The sequence below is a fragment of the Protopterus annectens genome, chromosome 14.part0 (genome assembly GCF_019279795.1).
Source record: "Protopterus annectens isolate FY-2018-M chromosome 14.part0, PAN1.0, whole genome shotgun sequence".
NCBI lineage: Eukaryota > Metazoa > Chordata > Ceratodontiformes > Protopteridae > Protopterus > Protopterus annectens.
In genome coordinates, this window is record NC_056748.1 from 743396360 (window position 1) to 743421044 (window position 24685).

Sequence of the window (24685 nt, forward strand, 5' to 3'; positions counted from 1 at the left end):
GGGGTAACTGGAAGCCCCAAGACCTGACCTCAGAGGAATCCATTTACTTGCAAGGGTTCGGTGCTCTACCATCTACTTCCTGGATAACCCCAACCGCTGACTATCTTATGTTGTTCATGCAGCAGGCTTGGAAGGCCCCTGATTCCATAGAGCCAATTCCACGGAGACCAGACAATTTTTTTTCTCCACAGGAGGGCCACCTTTATTGGGCAAAGGGTTTAGCAGTAGATGCAATGGTGGTGGCGGCTGCCACCAAGAAGGAACTTACCGATGAGAGTCCTGCTGTACATCCTCCTAACTGGGAGTCTAGGCCGATGGACAGATTTTGAAAGCGGGTCTACACTTCAACCTTCGCCCTCAGGTCTTTGAACTTTATGGTACATTTTTCTAGACCCCAGAGAGATCTGATTGAGTTATTGGAGACTTTTGCTGGAGCTGTGTCAAATGAGGTGCGGGATAAGGTCACCTCTCAGCTAGCCACCCTAGAGTCTATATCAAACTTGTCCATGCGACTTATTGCACATGCATCAAAAGGCACGACCAGAGCAGAGGGTTCGAGCATTGCCTTAAGATGCCACGCGTGGATGAACTTCTATGATTTCAAGGAGCCCTTCAAGTCTTCCTTTGTCAGTGCCCCTTTTGACGGATCATCTTTGTTTGTCTCCAGGGTGCAGGACACACTAGCCAAGTGTGAAAAGGATGGAAAGACCCTTTTTGTTGTGGGCATTCATTTTTCTACTCCCTTGCGATCCTACTCCAGGAATCGGAGGAGTAGAAAGATGTGGTTCAAAAAGTCCCTGGGCCTTTCCAGGATACATGTCGGAGGCTCTCCTCTGGGCAGAGATGTAGCTGAAGATGGACGATGCTGAACACGAGGCAGTGGTGGCCCACGGAACGAGGATTCCAGATACTCCTCCCCTGGAAACCCTACCAGTGCTCCTGAAAGGAGGCCTGATTGCTTACCTATGGAAGCAGTCAGTTGGAGACTCACTGTGCCAGGCAGCCTGGCTGCAAATAACCTCCAATACTTGGGTGCAGTGAGTCATTACCAGAGGCTGTCATATTCCCTTCACCCTTCTCCAGATATCTCTGAAAAAATCCCTGAAGTTCCACCCAATCAGAAGGATCAAGTAGCCGTAGAGGTTCAAAAGCTGCTAGAAAAAAAGTCATCCAAGATGTCCCACCAGACCAAATATGATTCGGATTTTACTCCAAGTTCTTTAGTACCAAAGAAGACTGGGGACTGGAGGCCAATATTGGACCTCAGCCTTCTGAACAGTTTTGTTCAGCAGACAAAATTCAGGATTGTCACTGTTCAGTCTATTCTCCCCTTTCTAGGCGAAAGCAATTGGATGTTATGTATTAGACCTTCAAGACACGTATTACCAAATAAAGATGGGACAAATACTCAAGAAGGTTTCTCCAATTTTGGCTAGAGCCAGTTACCAGTTCAGAGTGCTGCCCTTTGACCTCACCACAGCACCCAGGGTTTTAACCAAATGCATGACAGCAATCACGGCCCTCCTGAGGTTACACAGATTCCAGGTGTTTCTTTATGTAGATGACTGGTTCCTGTCTGCCCCCCTACCAGCCAGGTATCTACTGCTGCAAGCCACAAACTTTATCACACACTTGTTCAGTGCCCTGGGCATAACAGTCATCTTTGAAAAGTCACAGCAGTCTCCCACTCGGGACCTAGAATTTATAGGAGCCCACCTCAACACAGATATTCTTTGTGTTTCACTGCTGCAGTCCTCACATTTGAGTTATCTGCCTTTAGGTAGCCCTCAGTCAGCCTGAATACCGGAGTCTTGGGATTTCTGTGACTGATGCTGTTGCTTTTTCCCGGACGTCAGGTCGTCAGGGGTATAAAATATGCAGCTGACGCCATTACATCAGCTTTTCTTTCCATACGGTGTCCAAAGCAGAAGCAGTTCGCAAGTGCTTGTTGGCCACCTCCTGAAATTTTCGTTTTTCGATTTTCAGACCTGAAGTCTTCTAAAAGATAAGTGCCCCATTGGGGATCCTTTTTTAACTGATGTCAGAAAAAGTTAATAATTGTCTTGCCTGTGGAAAGCAAATACCTCACAGAGATTTTCATTCATACTGCGTCATCTGTTTAGGCCCAGACCACGACATTCCTCGCTGTCGGTTTTGTGCTTAAACACCTGAACTATTCGTCTTTGGGCTGTCTTTGTCACTAAATTATTTCGCTCTCGTTCTACGTTTTCCGAAATGGCTTTGATAAGCCATCCGACTACTGATCCACTGAAAAAAAACATAAGGATAAAGAGAGAGACAGACTGCATAGGCCGGTACTCAATGAGTTGCCTTTGCAGCCCCTGATACCTGCTTCTACAGATTTGCTTTGCAACCCCTGATACCTGCTTCTACAAATTCGCAGGCCTCTACTGAGTCCCATTCGGAGCCCAGTATGCCGCAAGAGATGACTTCGACTATGGAACCTGCGGATGTCTCTACCTTGGATGGGTCCTTTGCCGCTGTGCAGGCACCGACTTCTTAGGGTGTATTCAAGCCTTCCGATTTTCATATTAAACTGACTTCATTTCAAACCAAAAATTCCACATTTCTCAAGCCCAGAGTTCACACTACGCCTAGGAAACCAACGACCAAAGCGAATTCTCAGGCACACATGCCTTAGAAACAAATGCTTAGAATGGCTGAAGATCTTATTACTTTAATTAGGGGAAGACAGCCTTCCTCCTCAAAAAGACCAAGAATTGATTTTCCTTCAGATTCTTCAGATCATGAGTCTGTTGACTCTGATCCTTCAGATTAGCAGGACATGCCCTTATCTTCTCCACCAGAAGATTTTTCCATTGGTGAAACCCTGCATACCGTTGGATAGCATTTCTGCTGTCAGTGTCAGGACTACTCAGTCCCAAAATATACTCTGGGAATTTTTAAACTTGCCTCAGCACAGGCCTCTAGCTATACCTCCTGTTCTGGAAATTATCGATTGTCTTCTTGGAATCCAGCCTTACCCCTGATACTTTACCACCAGCTCCCAGGAAACCTGACAGGTACTAGAGTACCTGACTCCTACAAATTTATCTCTAAAAAAATCCTACTGCAGATCCAGAGACCATTTCCCAGGGACCTAAAGGAAAGCCATTAAGGCTACAGCAGCCAAAAACCCTACCCCTTCATGCAGGGACTCTAGGGCTTTAGACAGATGGTGGAAGAAGGTATACACTTCTGCTACTCTTGCCATCAGGGCTTTAAATTGCCAGTTTCATATGTTAAAGTATCAGCAACATATGTAAATAAAACAGAAAATGATGTTGATTCCTGATTGTGCCGAACATAAGGATTTGCAAGAGTTAATGCATTCTTCTAACCAAGTTGAAAAACATACTTTGCAATGTGGTTTTGATGCCTTAGAAGCATCTTGCAGGGCTGCTGTCACTGGGTCTTCTTGAAGGCATGCTTGGCTTAAGGAACATACGTTGCCAGACCATGTCAAAGCAAAGTTACTAGATGCACCATTAAACGAAGAAAGTCTTTTTGGCAGTGAAGCAGAAGTCCTCAAAAGGATGGAGGAAAAAGCTAAATGTATGCTAACTGTTAAATATTTCCTACAGGTACAGCCACCTAGATTCAGTAGGCATTGGCCTTCAAAAAACTGCTCTTTTCCAGTCCCTCCCAGACTTTCCCAGTCCAAACCTAGGGGCAGCAGACCACCAAGACTAAAGTCTCAGGGTATGCACAGATCTACGCAATGGAGTGTTCCCACCTCGAAAACAGGTAGTAGTAAGCAGCCATCCTATGGTAAAATCTTAAAAATGACTTATCCTTAACTCCTCCAAACCTTGCTCAAGTACTTGCATGTTTAGGAGGAAAATTTGCCCTGCATGCGAAAAACTTGGGAGTACATTACGCAAGACAGGTTTTAAACAGTTTCTCTAGGGTACAGATTCCACTTCTACTCACTCCCATCCCCAAGTGGATGGCCAGACCTCCCCCCAAATCAGTGGGCGGAGGTCCAAAATCAAGTGCTCTCTCCTCAGAATCAGGGCTATTCATCCTGTCCCAGCAGAACAAAGGGGACAAGGTTTTTATTCCAAGACTGTTCCTGCTTCCCAGAAAAGAAAACTCCTGTCGTGGAACTGTCTATTCTCAACACCTTTTTGGTGGTTTCAAAATTCAAAATGCTAACTCTTCAACATTTTCTTCTTGTGCTAGCTAAGGATGCCTGGCTGGCAACCCTAGACGTAAAAGAAGCTTACCTGCCCATCCCAATAAGGGAATTCTGCAGACAATACCTACGTTTCAGGGCAGGCTCCATGCACTATCTGTTCTCTGCACTTCCCTTTGGCTTATCTACTACACCCAGGGTATTCACAAAGTGCCTAGCATAAGCCATTGCATTTTGCAGGCAGAGAAATATTCAGATTTTCCTATATTTGGAGGATTGCCTTATTCAGGCAGAAAGTCAGAACTTGCTATTACACCTGGCATTTGTAAAGAGACTTCTAACCTCACTGGGGTACACCATCTATGAGAAGAAATCACACCTAGTACCCTGTCAACAAATTGTATTCCTGGGAGCAAGCTTGAACACAACTTCCCAGTTGGCATTCCTCACTATGGAGAAACAAGAATGTTAAGTTGTCTATCTCTCCTTCATTCTTGCTGGTTGGGATCGGAGCCGATCCTCTGCTCTGACTCGGCCATCTTCAATAGCTCAAGAGCTGTTTACTGGCTCGAGGCTATCCCTTATCCCATAATGCCTAGCGATAGCTACCTAGATCTCGTTTGCCGCTTCAGCTGCTAGGGTGTCGTTTTTCTGGCTCAGGCTTGTATTTTTAAATTTTTGTGTAAATTCTCTCTAGAATGTAACTTTTCTAGTATCTTTCTGTTTTATTTTAGCAATAGTGTTGTTACTGTTGTAGTTAACTGTTTTTTCTATAGTGTCCCCTTTTTTTGTAGAACTCGTTTAAATTAGAGAGTTCTCTCCACCCCTCCACCCTTCCCCTGGTTAGCCATTTATAACTTAGAGGCTTTCCTATTGTTTTTCTTCTAGGTTAGCCGTTTAAATTAGAGGCTATCCTATTACCTGTTTAAAAAAAAAAACCTTTGTCTATATCCTTCTTAGATAGTACTAGTGTGCTTTTTGTGTATTTTTCTCTTATTGTCTGTGTTAAATTGGTTAGTTTCCTTTTTCCCAGTACAGCATGTCCAAGGAAGCTAAGGTTTCTGGGTTTAAGAAGTGTGACTCATGCTGTCAGTGTCTCTGACAGATGGGCACACTTCTTGCATCTATTTAGGTGCTGTGCACCTGCAGGACTCTTGTTCTATTTGCCATGCCTTTATCCAAGAGTCTTGCAGGAGAGGAAGAATAAGTTGATTCTTAGGGGTCTGTTGAAACCCCAGGATTCACCGGCCAAGAGTTCACAGCCAGCGAAATCCCCTAAATCCATTAAGCCATCGGCTCCACTTTTGGAGCCGACTTCAGTACAGGAGTTTCCTTCAACGTTGGTTCCAGCTGGTACCAACAAGACAACCTCCCCATCGGCTCCATCAGAGGCTTCGGAGCTGTCGCGGAGCCACAAGAGACAGCGGTCCCCTTCCTTAGAGTCGGTGCATTCGGCTCCTCTGTCTCCTTTACTTCAAAGTGAGCGTAGCCATCGATCCTCTAGGCTGTCAGATCATGATGTGGAGAGAGTAGTCAGGTTGCTAAAGTTGCAGGCACTAGCTAAATTGTTGTCCAGCCCTCCTCAAGTATCGGCTCTGTCCACTTCACTTCTCTCGATGTTCCTCCTCCGACTCCAATGAGTTCAGAGCCGGAGTTCATTGGGGTTCGAGTAGTGGAACCGTTGGCTCCGATAACTCTATCTCCTTTGGTTCCGATGTTGGCTCAGATTCCCTTGGTGGTATCTTCCATCTAGGGATCTGGGTGCCGTGGCTCCGTCGTCGGCTCCTAGGGGGTGAGTGGCATCGGACCCTTGTCCGACCCCGTTCTCCCTCTCTGAGCTTCAGCGCTGGTGAGCTCGGCTCCAACATCTGCCTCGGAGCCGTCCCCCTCAGTGCGGAGAAAGATTCCCATTTCTTCGGAACAGAAACTTTCTCTGCCTCGTGGCGGGGATGCCTTTGAGGTCATGCGGAGTGTGCTGTCCCCTGAGTCTGCTCCACTTTCAGCCCCACCGGCTCCTTCCCCTGTAGTGCCTGTGCCAACCTCTGCTCCTCCTCCAGACCGTAAGTGTAGGGAACCGATGCTCCAGGACACCCCATTGGGCGTTTCCTCCTCTTCCGAGGCCTCTCCTGATCACTCAGAGGAGTCCCCTTGGATGAAGTGTAAGAGGAAGCACATTGACTGACTCCCCTGAGTCTGTCACTTCTGATACAGACTTAGATGATTTGAAAGGGTCCCAGAGATCCCCCTCGGAAGATGTTCCCTTCTCGGACATCCTGGATATGCTTAGGCAGAGGGGGAACTGGAATCCCCTAGTCCCTACCGAGGATGAGTCTGTATTTCTGGATACTTACGGTTCCCGACCTTCCACCTCCTGAGTTTCTCCGCCATTTGATCCACTTATGGCAGTGGTGGCTCGAAAGGCTTGGTCCGCTCCGGCTGCAGTGGAACCAACTCCGAGGAGACTTGGTAAATTCATTACAGCGCCCGAGGATAAACCATTCCTTTCTAAAGGTGTTCCTGTTGATACCATGGTGGTAGCAGCAACCACCAAAAAAGAGTTGGCGGAGACCTTTTCATCTGTCCATCCCCCAAACAAGGAGTCTAGGACGATGGACAGATACAGGAAGCGAATGTTCGCTTCAGCGACCTTCTCCATGAGGTCACTGAACTACCTATGTCATTTTACCCGACTTCAAAGGGATCTCCTTAAAGACCTCGGAGATACCCCCCAAGATCTAGCAGCTGAGGGAGCACAAGCCAAAGTAGCTTCCCAGCTAGCGACGCTTAATTCTGTTAACTCTTCCCTGAGGCTCATTTCCTATGTAGCCGATGGAGTGAGTCGAGCCGCAGTTATGGGTGTGGCCCTTAGGAGGCATGTGTGGATGCGACTGTAACTTTGCGGAACCCTTTCGAGCATCCTTCATCAACACCCCCTTTGATGGTTCCCTTTCTTTTTGGACCACAGGTGAAAGACACTTTGACTAGGTGTGAGCAAGAAGGCAATACTCTCTCTGCCGTTTGAGTCCATTTTTCCACTCCCTCTAGACCTTACCCCAAGGGTCATAGGAGTGGGGATATGTGTTTCCAAATCTCAGGGAGCCCTGCCCGACACACGTAGTGATTTTTTTTTTTTTTTTTTCCTCCAGAGGCAAAGGGGGAAACAATAATAATAGACTCCGCCCTCGTGGCAGAGGGGGTCAGCAGAACCAGGCAACAGAGAATCTTTCTCTGATAAAGCCCTTCCAGCTTCCCTGAAGGGTTGCCCGGCTGCTCACCTCTGGAGGCAGTCGGGGGAAGACTTTCACTGTACCCAAAAGCCTGGCAAAGTTTGACACAATACAGATGGGGTACAGTCTATTATATCCGGAGTTTACAAAATTCCCTTCCATCAACCCCCCTTACAGTCGAGGAAGACCCTTCCAGATGTTCCACCCAATCTGAAGGAGCAAGCAGTAATAAAAGTTTCAAAACTGCTAGAAAAAAGAATCCATCCAGGAAGTCCTAGCAGACCAGCAGGGATCCGGAACTTACGCAAGCTTCTTTTTAGTACCAAAAAAATTTCAGATGGTCATGCTACAGTCCATTCTACCCTTTCTGGGGCACGACAATTGGATGTGCTCGATAGATCTTCAGGATGCATACTTACCATATCAAGATTGACAGGCTCTCCAGGAGATATCTTCGCTTCTGGCTGGGGCCCAGTCATTATCAATTCAGAGCTCTGCCCTTTGGTCTCACCACAGCCCCCAGGGTGTTCACGAAATGTATGGCAGGGGTCACGGCTCACCTGAGACGTCAAGGATTCCAGGTGTTTCCATATCTAGACGACTGGCTCCTCACTGCTACTACCACAGTCAACTCCTACAAGTGCGGGGCTACACAATCGCAATCTGTACCCAGCTAGGCATTATAATAAATTTCAAAAAATCTGCCTTGTCGCCCTGTCAGTCTATCACTTACATAGGAGCAGACTTAGACACAAGGAATATGTTTGCAAGGCTGCCACTAGAAAGGGTGTCTGCAATTCGTCAGCAAGTACAAATTCTAATGCAGAGCAAAAAGATCCAAGTCGGGTACGTCCTTCAAACTCTGGGTTCCATGGCAGCAGCCATTCTTCTAATCCCACTAGCGCGCTTTCATATGAGAATTCTTTAGTGGCTTCTGTTCACCCAGTGGTCTTTCCAAGAGCTACCCATGACTCACATGATCAAGGATGCATGCAAAAGACCTCTTATGGTGGATGGTCTCCCCACTATTTACTCAGGGCAGACGGACGACAGACGCCTCCCTGATAGGGTGGGGTGGGCATTATCCAGCCAGGACAGTCCAAGGCACTTGGCAACCTCACGAGTACCATCTGCACATAAATGTCCTCGAAATGAGAGCCGTGCTCCTGGCGTTGCAAGCCTTCAAGACTCTCTTCCTTCCGGTACCATTGCTGTTCGAACAGACATGTCAGTGGTGTGGTACATCAACAAGCAGGGCGGAACCAAATCCTACCCCCTGTGTCGAGAAGCACTCCTACTTTGGCAGTGAGCGATTTCCTCCCAACGTTTTTTGATTGCGACGCACATCCCTGGGAGAGCCAACATCATAGCAGACAAGGCTCAGCAGAGCTATCCTCATGACTCACGAGTGGTCTCTGAATCAGGAAGTTGCGAATCTTATTTTCCGCAAATGAGGACAGCCTTGCTGCAATCTCTTTGCCACCCCCTTCAACAGCAAATGCAGCAACTACTTCTCCCTTCTTCTGCTTCCGGGTCACATACCCAGAGACGCTCTAGTCCACGATTGGCCCCAGGGACTTTTTTATGCCTTTCCTCCTTTTCCCCTGATAACCAAACTTATACAGAAAGCAATATCGTTGGGTTGCAAAATGATCCTCATTGCCCCCAACTGGCCTCAACAGATATGGTTGCCATTCTTGCACCGTTACCTTCTTGATCAGCCCTGGACTCTGGACCCAGTTCCAGACCTCCTGGTTCATCAATCAGGCGGGTTGCATCAATCCCTCAAAACTCTCCAGCTCACAGCTTGGTTGCTCCACTTCCAACCTTGGCTAGGCTTCCTAGCATTTCCCCAGCAGTCTGTGAGATTATCGTCTCCTCTCATAAGTCTACAATGAGGAAAACGTATGCTAGCAAATGGAAGCGTTTCTCTTGTTGGGCAGAGGCTACGAATGTGGATCCCTTTTCAGCCCCAGTCCACGAAATTCTGGAATTCCTAGCACATCTGTTTCACTCCGGGTCCGCTTCTGCTACGATCAGGGTACAATTAGCGGGCATTTCTAACTTTCATGTTGGCTTGTCATATTCTAACATTGTCTCATAAGCTCTGTAAAGCTTTTTTGAGGGGGACAACTCTTAGGCCTCCAGTGAGAGATCCCCCTCCTCTTTGGGACCTTAATTTAGTCCTAACTTCCTTAATTCTGCCCCCTTATGAACCAGCAGCGTCCTGCTCCATCAAGTTTGTATCTTGGAAGATGCTCTTTCTGGTAGCTATTACTTCAGCCAGACGCGTCTCTGAACTTCAGGCACTGTGTTCGTCCTCCCTACTTGATTTTTCATAAGGACAGGGTTGCTCTGAGGACTAATCCTTCGTTTCTTCCTAAAGTTTGCTCAGAAAATAATTTAAACCAGTCTATATATCTTCCTGTGTTTTTCCCTAATTATGCCAACAAGGCAGAGTACAAACTACACCAACTGGATGTCCATAGACAATTGCGTTTTTACCTGCGCAGTTGGACCAATTATTCCTTTCTTATGCCTTAGGCAAACAAGGTCTCCCAGTTTCCAAGGTAACCTTGTCGAGATGGTTCTCACACACTATTACTTACATTTATCAGTTAAGGAACACAGAGTTGCCTATTAAACCGAAAGGTCATTCTACTAGGGCCTTGGCCACCTCTGCAGCCTTCCAGTCCAGGTTGCCCATAGATTCTATCTGTACAGCTGCCACATGGGCAAACCCTCATACCTTTATTTCTCATTACAAGCTGGATATGGTCTCCAGGAGCAGAGCTGACTTTGGTTCCACTGTTATGAAGAGTCTGTTCCACTGAGCCACCCAGGATGTTACGTGCTAGGGACGCTGTCCCAACCAGCAAGAACGAAGGCGAGATGAAGACAACTAACATCGAATGTTATGGTAGATACATTCTTTTTATTTGACAAACCTACTTCAGCCTATTAGCCACAAAAAACGAGCTATCTGCAAGGGAAATCCTGCCAGCCCTGGGGTTCATATCCTCTTGCATTCTGTTAATTCCATAAGCAAGACTGCATGTGAGGAAACTTCATTGTTATCTAAAAAGTCTATAGTGTCAACATTCTCCGGACCTGGAAACAATGATTCCTATCATTCCTTATCTAAGGGCAGAGTTCCTTTAGTGGGCTGAGGCCTACTACCACAACAAGGGACTCCCTTTCACTCTACCCCCTGCCTCCCAAACCCTAACAGGCACATCAGACTATGTATGGGGGGGCTCACATGGCAGGGCAGTGCTTTCAGAGCAAATGGAACCCAAAACAGATGCACCTGCATATCAATCAAAAGAAAGGTTAGCTGTACAGAATGCTCTGACAGCTTTCAAAGACCTTATTGTTCCAGGGCAACTATTGGTAAAGACAGATAACATCGCAGTTATGTGGTACATAAACAAGCAGGGGGGGAACCCAGTCCTACCCACTCTGCAGACTAGCCATGGCTCTGTAGAACACAGCCTTGAGCTACCAAGTGAACCTGCAAGCTCCATTCCTGCCAGGCAAACTAAATTCACTGGCAGATGACTTGAGCAGAAATCTCATGGATCCACATGAATGGAAACTGGAACCCAAAATATTCAAGCTCTTGAACAAATGGGGGACACCAGAGGTAGACCTGTTTGTCTCCCCTCAGAACTACCAGTTGAACAAATTCTGCACCAGAGCTCCCCACAGTCAAGCTTGGAAAGTGGATGCCCTGTCCTTTACCTGGGAAAGCCTCTCAATTTATGCCTTTCCCCTTCTGCCTCTCCTCTTGAAGGTTCTACTAAAGATCAAACAGGACAAGCCAAGGACAGTACTGATTGCCCCAGACTGGCCATGGCAGCACTGGTGGTACTCCCTTTTGTGCAGTCTGACAGTGCTGCAACCATGGCACCTGCCTCAGACCCCTTTCCTGCTGTCCCAGCAGGCAGGCCAGATTCTGCACCCTCTGCTTCAAATCCTGAACCTTGCAGCCTGGCTAATTCCTTGAGCTGACCTATAGCAACTCTTAGTAAGCAGGTGCTGGATGTCATTCTTGAGGCAAGGAGGCCTAGTACTAAAAAATCCTATTCAGGAAAAATGGAAAAGATACTGTTCCTGAAGCCAGGCTGTAGGGATGGGCACAACGGTACCCAGCTTACCTCATATTCTAGATTAACAGAAATGCTCCACAAGGGCCTTTCTCTTCAATTAAGATTCATGCCTCTGCCATTTAAACACATTATAATACTGAGCCACCCTTCTTGTCTCATCCCTTGCTAAAACAATTCCTTAGAGAGGCCAAAAATGTAAGACCCCCCCAGAGAGCTCACACTCCAGCCTGAGACTTTAACTTTGTATTGGAAAAAGTCACTCTTTCTCCCCTTTTGAACCAACTGCTTCAGCAGAGCTGAAATTCCTTTCTTGGAAAACAGCCTTACTTCTGGCCATCACTTCAGCAAGAAGAATGTCTGAACTGCAGGCCCTCATGGCAGTGGAACCCTTCATTATCTTACATGTGGACAGGGTTTCCCTCAGGACTAATCCATCCTTTATGCCCACGGTGGTGTCTAGTGTGGCTCTAAACCAGTCCATTCATCTGCCAACTTTTTTTCCCTAATCCTCAAAATAAGGGGGAGAAGGATACTGCATTCTCTGGATGTGCACAAACTGCTTAGATTCTATTTGGACAGAACTAAACCTCTCAGAAAAGCTTATCAGCTGCTAGTTAGCTTTGCTGCAGGGCAGAGGGGAAGGCCATTTCAAAGCAGTTTCCAAATGGATAGCCCATTGCATCCATTTATGCTACAAGCACCACGGAAAACCTACCCCACAGCGGATAAGATCACATTCCACCAGGGCTGCATCTACCTGTACAGCATTTCTCAGAGGAGTCCCCACCAGGGACATCCTGGAAGCTGCTACCTGGAGCTCTGTACATACTAATACCAAGCATTACCACCTGCCTATCTTTTCTAAATCCAGAGCTGGATTTGCCACAGCAGTTTACAGGGCCTGATTGTTAGCCCTAATGCTCTTTAACTGAATCCCACCCTTCCTTAGCTTTGGGAATAAACCCAAATGTGAGGACTGCAACAGTGAAACACGAAGAACATAGTACAGTTGTGTGCACTTAACGTAAATGTAGATGTTGGAGTGTATTCACTGTTGCAGTCCTGGTTACCCTCCCTCCAGCCCCCTGACTTCTCTTGGCTCTACCTTTCCTTCTTGTTTGGCATATATTCTATCCTGTGTATTTGCTTTTTGCTGGGGGTGTTCCATACAGTATAGTTGCTTCCTATTGTGGGGGCACCTGGCATCTGGGGCAAGATAAACTGATGTAATGGCATCAGCTCCATGTTTTATACCCCTGACGACTTAATGTCATGGAAGAATCAACAGCATCCGATGCAGAAATCCGAAGACTCTGGTATTCAGGCCAGCTGTGGGCTACCTGCAGGCAGAAATCCAGATGTGATGACTGCCACAGTGAATACACTCCAGCATCTACATTTATGGTAAGTGTACACAACTGTGCTTTCTCTGCACTTATCTTTGGCTTATCTATTGCACCCAGGATATTCATAAAATGTCTAGCTCCAGCCATTGCATATTGCAGACAGAGAAGAATTCAAATTTACCCATACTTGGACGATTGCCTGATTCAGGTGGACAGTCAGGAATTTGCTACTACAGCACCTGACATTTGTAAACAGACTTCTAACTTCACTGGGTTACACCATCAATGAACAGAAATTGCATCTGGTACCCAGCCAACAGATTGGATTCCTGGGAGCAAGCTTGAACACAACTTCCCAGATGGCATTCCTCACTCTAGAAAAAACAAATTTGTTTGGCAAACTACTTCAATCTACTGGCCACTAAAACCCAGCTATCTGCAAGAAAAATACTGCAAGCCATAGGGTTCATGGCCTTTTGCATTCTACTAATTCCATGTGCAAGACTGCATATGAGGAAACTTTTTAATGGTACTTAAAAAGTCTCTGATGTCAACATTTTCAGGACCTGGAAACAATGATTCCTATCATTCCTTGCCTAAGGACAGAGTTCCTTTGGTGGGCAGTGGCCTGCTTCCACAACAAGGGACTCCCTTTCGGTCAACCCCCTGCCGCCCAAACCCTAACAGACTCATCAGATTATGCATGAGAGGCTCACATGGCAGGACGGTGCATTCAAGGCAAATGGAGCCCAACGCAAGTGCACCTGCATATCATTCCAAAATAAATATTAGTTGTACAGAATGCTCTGACAGCCTTCAATGGCCTTATTCTTCCAGGACAGCTATTGGTAAAAACAGACACCACCACAGTTATGTGGGTACATAAACAAGCAGGGGGGAACCCATTCCAACCCACTCTGCAGATTAGCCATGGCTCTGTGGAACACAGCCTTGAGCAACCAAGTGCACCTGCAAGCTCAATTCCTGCCAGGCAAACTAAAGTCACTGGCAGATGACTTAAACAGAAATCTAATGGACCCACACAAGTGGAAACTGGAACAAAACGTATTCAATCTTCTGAGGCACAGGTGGAGGGCACCAGAGGTGGACCTCTTTGCTTCCCCTCAGAACTATCATTTTGAGCAAGTATTGCTCCAGAGCTCCACACAGCCAAGCAAAAGTGGATGCCCTGTCCTTTACATGAGAAAGCCTCTCAATCTATGCTTTCCTCCTTCTCCTCTGCCCCTCCTCTCAAAGGTTCTACTAAAGATCAAACAGGATGAGCCAAGGATAATCCTGATTGCACCAGACTGTCCACGCCAGCACTAGTACCCTCTTTTGCGCAGTCTGACAGTAGTGCCACCATGGCACCTGCCTTAGAACCCTTCCCTGCTGTCCCAGCAGGAGGGCCAGATTTTGCATCCTCCGCTACAGACCCTGAACCTAGCAGCCTGGCTCATTCCCTGAACTCCTCGCCAGCAACCCTCAGTAAACAGGTGCTGGATGTCATTGTTGAGGCAAGGAGGCCTAGTTCTAGAAAATCCTGTTTGGAAAAGTGGAAAAGATACTGTTCTTGGAGCCAGTCTCAGGGAATGGACACAGCTGTGCCCAGCTTACCTCCTGTACTGATTACTTAACAGAAATGCTCCTCAAAGGCCTATCCTTCTCCAATTAAGGTTCATGCCTTTGCCTTTTCAGCTCATTATAATGCTGATGAGCCACCCCTCTTCTCTCATCCTCTGGTCAAACAGTTCCTGAGAGGAGCCAAAAATTTAAGACCCCCCCCCCCCAGGAGTGCTCCCACTCAAGCCTGGGACCTTAACTTTGTACTGGAAAAGCTCACGCTTCCTCCCTTTTAACCTGCTGCTACAGCAGAGTTAAAATTCCTCTCATGGAAACAGCTTTCACTCCAGCAAGAAGAGTGTCTGAATTGCAGGCCCTCAAGGCCGTGGAACCCTTCATTATCTTCCATGCGGACAGGGTTTCCCTCAGGACTAACCCATCATTAGTGCCCAAGGTGGTATCTAGTGTGGCTTTAAACCAATCCATTCATTTGCCAACTTTTTTCCATAATCCTAAGAATAAAGGGGAAAGGATCCTGCACTCCCTGGATGTACACAGGCAGCTTAGGTCCTTTCTGGACAGGACTAAGCCTTTAAAGAAAACTGACCAGCTGCTAGTCAGTTTTGCTGCAGGGGCAGAGGGCAAGGCCTTTTCAAAGCAAACCATTTCTAAATGGATAGCACACTGTATCCATTTCTGCTACAAAAACCCTAGGAAACCTACCCCACAGGTGATCAGAACACATTCCACTAGGGCTACAGCTACCTCTACAGCCTTTCTCAGGGGAGTCTGTACCAGGGGCATCATGGAAGCTGCAACCTGGAGCTCTGTACACACTTTCACCAAGCATTGCCACTTACCTGTCTTTTCTAAATCCAGAGCTGGATTTGCCACAGCAGTCTTAAAGGGCCTGCTTGCCAGCCCTAATGCTTGACTGCCTCCACCCATCCTCTGCTTTGGGAATCGACCCAAATGTGAGGACTGTAACAGTGAAACATGAAGAACACAGTACAGTTGTGTACACTTAATGTAAATGTAAATGTTCGAGTGTATTCACTGTTGCAGTCCTGGTTACCCTCCCTCCAGCCCCCTGACTTCTCTTTACTTCTACCTATCCTTTTTGTTTGGCATACCTTATATCATTGGTATTTGCTTTTTGCTGGGGGTGTTCCACACCATGTAATTGCTTCCTATTTAGGGGGCTCCTGACATCTGGGTCAAAAAAAAAACTGATGTAATGGCATCTGCTGCATATTTTATACCCCTGATGACCTGACATCATGGAAGAAGCGACTGACACTTTAATCCCAAGACTGTGATATTCAGGCCAACTGAGGGCTACCTGCAGGCAGATAACCCAAATGTGATGACTGCAACAATGAATACACTCTTATTGTAAGTGTACACAACTGTACTTTTCGTGTATAGCTTCTCTACCCTTTCACAGGCTCCAAAAGATGAGGTTTCAAGTACAGTTCGTTTTGGCAAAAAAAAAAAAAAAAAAAACAAAGTGCCTACTCTACTCGTTCTCAAAGTTCTAGGATCTAGGTCAGCAGCCATCACCTTAGTCCCCTTGGCAAGATTTCACATGAGGATACTTCAATGGCTTTTGGCCTCCCAGTGGTCCATTCTTTCTCATCCGATGTCTCACCTGATCTTAATAACAGAACATTGCAAAAAGGATCTATCCTGGTGGATGCAGTCAGAAGAAATCCTAATGGGCCATCCCATTGTTCCCCCTGCAACCTAAGGCCATAGTGACCATAGATGCCGCCCAGATGGGGTGGGTGGGCATTATCTGGGAAGAACAGTCTAAGGCACTTGGTCTCCACAAGAGGCCAACTTGCACCATCAGTGTCCTGGAAATGAGAGCAGTGCTCCTAGTGTTGCAAGCCTTTCAATCTGCTCTTCCTCTGGGAGCAGTTGCTATCCAGTCAGACAACATCTCAGTGGTATGGTAAATCAACAAACAAGGAGGAAAAAAATCCTACCCCCTTTGCCGGAAAGCTCTGTGTGTGGCAATGGGTGATGCCTTCCAACAGCTTTCTTGTGGCACTGCATATCCTGGGTAGTTTCAAAGTGATAGTGGACAAGCTGAGTAGACAGTCTACTGCCTCATGAGTGGTCTCTCAATCCCAAAGTGATGAAAAGAAATCTTCCGCCAATGGAACCAGCCTTGCTGGGACCTCTTTGCCTCCTCAACGAACAAGTGCAGCAGCTACTTTGTCCTAATCCCCCCCCCCCCCCCCCCCCATGGGGAATGCTTGAGAGATGCTCTCCTTCTCGATTGGCCATTGGGTCATCTTTATCTTCCCCCATTTCCTCTCATACCTCTCTTCCTAAAATTCCAAAGGTTCCATAGCAAGGTGATTCTCATTGCTCCCTTCTGGCCCAGGCAAATTTGGTTTCCCTTTTTTGACCTTGCTTGATTCACCAGCTGTGGATTATGAACCCAGTTCCTGACCTGCTGTCTCACCCACAGGGATTGCTGCACCCCGGTCTGTGTTCTCTCTGGCTCAAAGCTTGGTTCCTCCAATTCCATTAATTGCCAGGCAGTGTATACTACAACTTCCCCCAGTACAAAAGATTCTTCTGGCCTTCCACCAGGAGAGAACTTCAGTAAATGAAAGAGATTTTCATTTTGGGCCTATGAGAACTATTTAGATGCATTTTGGCGCCTGTTGAAAATGTTTTGCAATTTTTAGCCATTCTTTGACCAAGGAGTTTCAGCTTCCACTGTTGAGTCCAATTAGAGGCCATTTCCAATTTTCACAGCATCTTTGATGATCCATCCTCTAATTTCCAATTTTGTTCTTGGGTGCTTTACGACTAAAAACCCCTGTTCAAAGATCCAGTAGCTCTGTGGAAGCTCACCTTTGTTTTGCAACGGTTTGTACTTACCTCCCTTTGAACCAGCCGCTATTTGCCGTCTTAAATTCCTTTCCTGGAAAACTTTTTCTGGTAGCCATCATTTCTGCCAGAAGAGTCTCCGAGATCCAGGCATTATGTACAAAGCCCTCCATGTCATCTTTCGTAAAGACAGGGTGCCATTGAGAGCTAACTCTTCTATCCTTTTTAAGGTGGTCTCTAAAGCCAGTATTAATCAAACTATTGCATTGCCATTTTAATTCCCCATATTTTTCAACTAAGGTGAATACTGCTTACACTTATTGGATGTATATCGGCAGTAGTGTTTTTACTTGAACAGGACTAAAGAATTCAGGAAATCATATCAATTGTTCACTTCCTTTTCTGGTCCAACAGTCAGACAAGCTTTATCAAAAGTGACCTTATCAAAATGGCTGAGAGATTGTGTTGCCTTTATTTATGCACATACCAACCATAAGTTACCTGTGCCTGTTAGTGCATTCAGCCAGATCAGTTACCACATCAGCAGTTTTTCATTCAAAAGCTTCTATGGACAAATTTTGTGCAGCTGCAACTTGGGCTATGCCTCATAACATTATCACCCATTACAAAGTGGGTATAGTCTCCAGGGGAAGGGCATCCTTTGGCTCTATGGTTCTCAGAAATATCCTTCCATAAGGCCACCCTGAAACTAAAGTAGCTGGGGACTCTGTCTAATTTGTCAAGGATGAATAAAGATCGACAGCATCAGATAAAGAAGTTATGTAGTTATTGTAACATTCCATCTGTGCTGTTGATCTTTGTTCATTCTAATCATCCCACCCATCTTCCCCCTCCTGCAGATTTTCTGGGGGATCGAATGCTTGCCATGGGTTGTCATAGGGTATTTACCTTGGACTTTGCTCTACCTGCAATTACTGCATATACTCTTGCTATTATCTACAAACTCTGAGATAATGGAGAGAGGGGCATTGTGGTTAAAATCTTAAGGTTTTTTTTCTGTCACGAGCTGTATAATGCCGAGCTGGTTCCGCTGATCGGAACCCAGTCCCATTCATCAAGAATGAAGATCGACAACAGATGGAACTTTATGTTGAATACATAACTTCTTTTTTCATGGGGTAGGGATTTGGATACCTAATGGATTATGTATTCCAGAATGTTAACATTGTTACCGGGAGGGATGTATGAACCTTCTATGTTCAATTGTTTTTGTGGGTTGATTTTTACCTTTGTGAAAAGGTGAAAGCATTGTTCAAAGTAGGAATGTTTGTTTAAAAGGTCAACCGTAAGGTTATTTTTTGGAAAGAAGGGTGACACCACTACTTCTTTTGGCCGTACGGTCTTTTCTGAGGAGGTTATAGTCTGAGGGAAGTATTTCATTCTTTATGTGGCTTAAGCCATATTTCAGTAAGGAGCACAAACTCAGGACATAAAAGAATAGTGCTGGATGGAGTTAATCGATTTTGTTAAATGTACTTATATTGATAAGAATTAACAGGTCAGCAGGTCTTGTAAGAGAGGTTAGGTTAAATTTGGCCTGGTTTGCGTCGATATTTGGGTTAGTTGAGGGAACAGAATTTGGTTGGATGTCACCACTAAGTAACACATGAGAAACTATGTTCACAGTAGTCTGGAGGTATGTAGAGACAGGTTATATTGTATGAAGATGCAAACTTTTGTAGGGTAATGAAGAATTTTAAATGGGGGTTAGCTGTAAGTTTGAGTTTAATTGCAGCTGGGCTTGCTAATGCTGAAAGGGTCTCAAGAGTCGCAGCTAGAGGCAGTGGCAGCTAGTGACTTAAAAGCAAGGAGGGCTGCAGGAAGTGACATAATGAGTGGAGCTAATTGAAATGGGGTGGGGTTCTGTTATGGTAGGCCATTGCTTGTGATCAGTCAACAGATGGGATTAGTCTGTTTCGTCCACAGACTGCCTCAATATCCACTCATTATAGCCACTTCATGAGCTATATACATTTTAAATATCTGTAACCAACAAGGTTAGCTTTAGGTGTACTGGAGCCCTAGATAAAGGATTTCATGACCCCCCCCCCACATTCTACACTGGTCCCCCATGGATCTCCCCAGTACCCATCCTCTCTGCCTCTTCATTATGGCCTAACACCATCCAGATTAACTACTACTTTATTTTTTTTTTCACAGTTTTTCTTTTTAGGCTTTTCTTTCATCCTTTTAACACATCTCAACTGGCCATGACTCCAGTGTTAAGTATGGAAGAAGTAAATATATTAAGCCAAGAGGCATCAGGATCAGTAGGACTCCTTTTCATTGAATGATGGCCTGAACAAAAAATCCTAGGTAAGAAAACAGATTCAGGGTATTTTTTTTTCTTTCAAGGAAAATTAAGTTGTCTAAAGCTTAATTTTCAAAATAACAGATAATAGTAGCTCCCCTCAAAAATGGGATGAAAAATACTTGCAAGGATATACAAATCCGATCTGGGAATAGTGCCTGCCTCCCCCCTACCTCTTCAAATAGGAATAGTTGCATTCTCTGTGTCCCTCTGATATTAAATTGAGATGAAAGTAAAATCTAAAATGGTCACAGGCATACATTATACTCCTGTGGGTCAAAAGGAGGAAACCATAGCCCCTGGGTAAAATCGACTGTTAAAGGAGGAGTACAAAGAAAGAATCTCAGCCAAAATCTCAACCAAAGTCTGTCAGACAGCAATGATTATTGAAGCATCACTGTGCTGGTGATAAGCTGCTATCACATACTGGTCTACTACCATAGAACAAAATTACACTACGAAATTCAGTAGTAGTCCCACATTAACGTGAAAGTGCACTTTCACGAACACCACTACATCGAATGGTTATGGTGCAGGTCAAGGAAACTGGATAAGCTAGTAGGGCTATCCACTTAACTTAACCCGTGCCCTAACCCTAAGGTCCGTAACTACCACACCGCAGTGGAGGACATTGAAAGAACAGGCCATGTCCTCCACTGTGGTGCGGTAATCACGGACCTTAGGGTTAGGGCTTGGGTTAAGGATAGTGGATAGCCTTACTAGTTATCCACTATCCTTAACCCAAGTCCTAACCCTAAGGTCTGTGACTACCGCACCACAGTGGAGGAAGTGGCCCGTTAGTTTTAGTGCACTTTCGCGTTAGTGTGGGACTACTTCTGAATTTCGAAATAGTGTAATTTCATTCTATGGTAGTAGACCCATCACATACATCTTAACTGGACTGCCACAACCCAATGAACAGCATCCATATCCAGCAATTAAAGCTACATATATTGACTGTGCTAATTTCACACATTTATTGACTGTAATAAAATAGGAAAAAAAACAATAATTGCTTGCAGTTATTTATTTTAACATGCACATTCAAAATACACGCACTCACACACACAAATGTGACCATCAACTACAGCCCCTTGCATGTCTGTGACTGTACATCACAGAACTTTGATTGTGGTCAAGTGAATGAATAAATGTATAAATAACTTTTACACAAGAATATATCTTCTTACATAACTGTTTTCAGAATAGTGTGTGAAAACCACTGCAACTCCCTTCTGATACCTCTCAACCGCATAGCCCAAGAATCAAGGTAAAAGCTATGAAGTGAGGGACAAGAGCAAACAAAGGCACAGAAACTGCTCTTGTACATTTAGAAAGCTGCTAGAGTGCTGTGTGTTAGAATGCTTTTTCTGAATGCTGTTAAGTCTGAAATTCAATTGTCTGTCATTTAGTGACAGACTCCTTGTTGATTTGTCAGGGAAAAAAAACATGCTTTTCACAGAACAGACCAAAATATGAGGCAAAATCAGAGACCTCATTTTGCAGAATCAGGGAAAATTGAGAGCATCTATATAATATATATCCCCTAACTCCCCACGCATACCTACACAGGCATACACACACACACTACCTTTGTTGGTAATGCTGCTTTCCTGATCGATACTGGCTTCTGCTGTGCCTTCCCTGTTTGAAGTTAAATACTGTCCAAAGTCGAACTGCTGATACTCGCTTAAATGCTGCCACTACCGGACCAAAGTCGAACTCTTGTTGCTCACTTGCATTCTGAAAATTCTGCCTGCCTTAAATTCTGGCTTCTGCTTCCCGCTCGCACTACCGAAAGTGAGCTCCTTGAGCTCAGTTCCGACAGGCTGGTAGCCCTGAGGTCATTGTGCATGTGATGACATCAGCACCACGAAATTTAAAAACAAAACCAAAGTCCGGTTTTGAATGGAATTTGTAACCGGACAATTTTTCAGAAAATCGGACAGCTGGCAACCCTAACTGCACATGTCCGTAATGCTGATCCCTTGAAGCGGAGATGGGACTATCTGAGACTTGACAGATAATTGTGGGCTTGATTCTTCATTTCAGAGTATGGTCATTCAGCTGGCATTGAATTAAGCCTGACTTGAAAATTTGGCAAAGTTAGCTAAGGCAGTAGAAAGTTTGAGTGGGAATGATGAGACTGACTCCTTTAGCTGACCTCTAGATTGCATCATCCGGAAGTTTAACCATGAACATGGTGTACTGGCAAGTGTTTCATGTCTTTTTACTGAAATTGCCTGTCCACCCAAGAAGCAGTTTTGATTCCAAACACTTTGTAATCCTACTAATTATTGTGAAGGCCAGCTGCTGACTTGAATCCTTGTGTGAGTAATGTAGGTATGATACAGGGCATGCTGCTGGTGGCAAGAACATATCATCAGATGCTAGTTCACTTTTCATTGTCAGTCACATTTTGTTTCATCATTTTCAGAGTCTGTCCCATATCCCTGTTTACCGACCAGTTAGTATTTATTTGGGAGCTATCGTCTTTTACTTTAACCTTTTGTGGCATTCTTTTTCTTGATGTAGCCACTGCCTGTTTGACTGAATGTGGCTGCTGTATAGAAGTACATTCATGAAGACATGTTATTTAAGATTTTTTTTGTATAGTGCACAGTTTTGATGGTTGGTTATATTTGGAATTCTGTCATCCTGTCAATTTAAAGTGAGTTCTATTCAATATTTATGTTTGTAGGTGGCATCATATTGAATCTATTCTGAATGGGGGCATCACCATCACTGTTAACTTTTGGTACAAGGTAGGTGTAAAGGAAGCATGCCTATTTTATTTATATATATAGCAAAGGCTTTGCAGAATTCTATTGTTATATCTTTTTGCTATGTAATGTTGAGAATTCCTTTAACTTTATACTCTGAATTCATAACCTGTTTTGCTTGACTGACTTTACGGAATTTAAATTGCTCTACCCCACAGCCACATTTAACCTTTTTTATTACTTTAACAAGTGACATGAGAAGCAATGATGCCCTTGCTTAGGTCACTGTTGTAGTAAAGCCCCCAATATTTTCCATATGTCCTGTGTGTGACCTAAGCCCATGGGCAATAAGGGTGCATAAGCTAATGTATAAGCGTACACTCCTCAGACTGTCGCAGCTTTTCCAATTGCAGGTCTTGTACCCATCAGTCTGTTTCTTTGCATGGTCATTGGGTTTACCTCTGCCTTTTGTTGTTCAGATAAATGTTCCATTGGGGAAACCTTCCTTTGTTTTTTTTTTTTTGTTTTTTTTTTTAAAGATTGGTGTGCAAGTCTATTAGATGTTAGCTAAGAGAGGAAAGAGGGATTATGTTAGGCAGATTCCTTATAAGGATCTCTACTCCCAGTCCTCGTTTTGTCTGTGAGATAAACAGTACTATGAGAATTGTCAGATTTGGCAGTTGTTTGCCCCAAAAACTCTTTGTACACTTATTTCATCACTAAGTACCTATTTAGACATCCAGGGCTTTGAAGCACCTCACCCAATCCCAAGTGGCATAGGCCTCCGCATCCGACTTTCCACTAGCTAAAAAAAAGAAATTCAAAAGGCCTAGACCTGAGCATAGTCTGTCTAGTCACACTCTGACCTACCTGTTGATGTACTGAACCCACAGTACAGCTGATCACTTCTCAAGATGTTCTTTGTGTTTCACTGTTGCAGTCATCACTTGTGGGTTATCCCTGCTGGGTAGCCCTTGGCCGGCCTGAATACCAGAGTAAAGGAATTCCCTCCTGCGTCGGCTGTTCTGAGGCTGTGGTTGACGTCCAGTCATCAGGGCTATAAAGGGTGACAGCAGATGCTATTGCATCAGTCTTTCTTGCCGTTGAACCCAAAGCAGGAGCAGTTTTGTGAGTGTGTCAGTCGGCCATTGCCAGAGTGAGGAAAACCATCTAAAGCTAAGTACCCAGTTGGGGAACATTTTCTTGCTTTTAACTGACGTCGGAGAAAGTTAGCAATTGTCTCAGTTGTGGAAAGCAGATCCCACACAGAGACTTCCATTCTCACTGCGTCACTTGTTTAGGCCCAGACCACGACGTCCCCGGGTGTCTGCTCTGTGCCCTGTGTAATGCTAGAACCGTTAGAAGAAGAGCTGAAATTGTAGCTGGGCATTTTAGTGAGTCTCTTTCTCAATGTGATATGGCATCGACCTCTCAACCAGACGAATCAGGTCACAAGTCTGGTACTTTTCAACTCAGTGCTACGGCTGAACTCAGTGGGGCTCTTTCGCCGCCCCTGACGCTAGCCGAAGAACAGTCTACCGAGACCCGTTCGTAGTGCGGCACGCCTCCGGATCTACCTCCCTCTGCTGGTATGTCGCCTCATTCTCGCGCGGTCAGGTCTGGAGCAGCTTTGCAGGTACTGACTTCCACTGAGACTCCTCCGACTACCGAAGCCAGACTTGGACCGACGACAGCACCACCGGTTAAACTCACCTTGTATAAGACTACTTACACGGCAAGGCCTAAGACTACACTCAAAAAGGTCCCTCCCCAAGGACCCAGTCACTGACCTACACCTAGTCAGCGTGCTCCTCATCACAGCAACTGCTCAGAATGGTTGAAGACTTGATCTCTCTTATTAGAGGAAGCCAGCCCCACCCTCCCACCCTAGCCAAAAGAAAAAGGGACACCTCCCCTGAGGTGGTCTCTGATTAGAAATCAGAAGAATCTGTTCTGGAGGAGTCCGACATTGAAGACCAGCCCTTTGCAGCATTTGTGGACTCTGATGCTGATGAACCCATTCCTTCTGCCCCCCCCCCCCCCCAAGGTCATGTGTTTTGGGGAAACCTTAAATTCCCTCAGAGAACACTTTAAATGAGAAGCCCAGGATTACCCACAGTCTAAAAAGAGAGATGTTCTTCATCTCACATTGCTGCAGTCCTAACACTTGGGTAGTCTGCTGTCCCTCGGTCGGCCCGAATATCAGAGTATAAGGCTGACGTCGGTCAAGGCGCATTTGACTGACATCAGAACGTCAGGGTACAAATGCGCATGACCGACGTCATATCCTCAGTCTTTTTTGCCGCATGGTCCGATGCAGAAGCAGTGTTGCAAGTGCCGTTCGCTCTGAAATTTTTCATCGGAGTTTCAGAC

At 45.4% G+C, this 24685-nt stretch overlaps 1 protein-coding gene across 1 annotated transcript in view; it reads left to right on the plus strand.

Moving 5' to 3' along the window:
- Positions 1–24685, plus strand: part of HIF1AN (hypoxia inducible factor 1 subunit alpha inhibitor) — a 1008741-nt gene that overhangs the window by 581081 nt on the left and 402975 nt on the right. The window contains exon 5 of the mRNA XM_044056484.1: positions 22291–22354. Within this exon, the coding sequence (XP_043912419.1) occupies positions 22291–22354 (64 nt within the window). The remainder of the gene's footprint in view (positions 1–22290; positions 22355–24685) is intronic.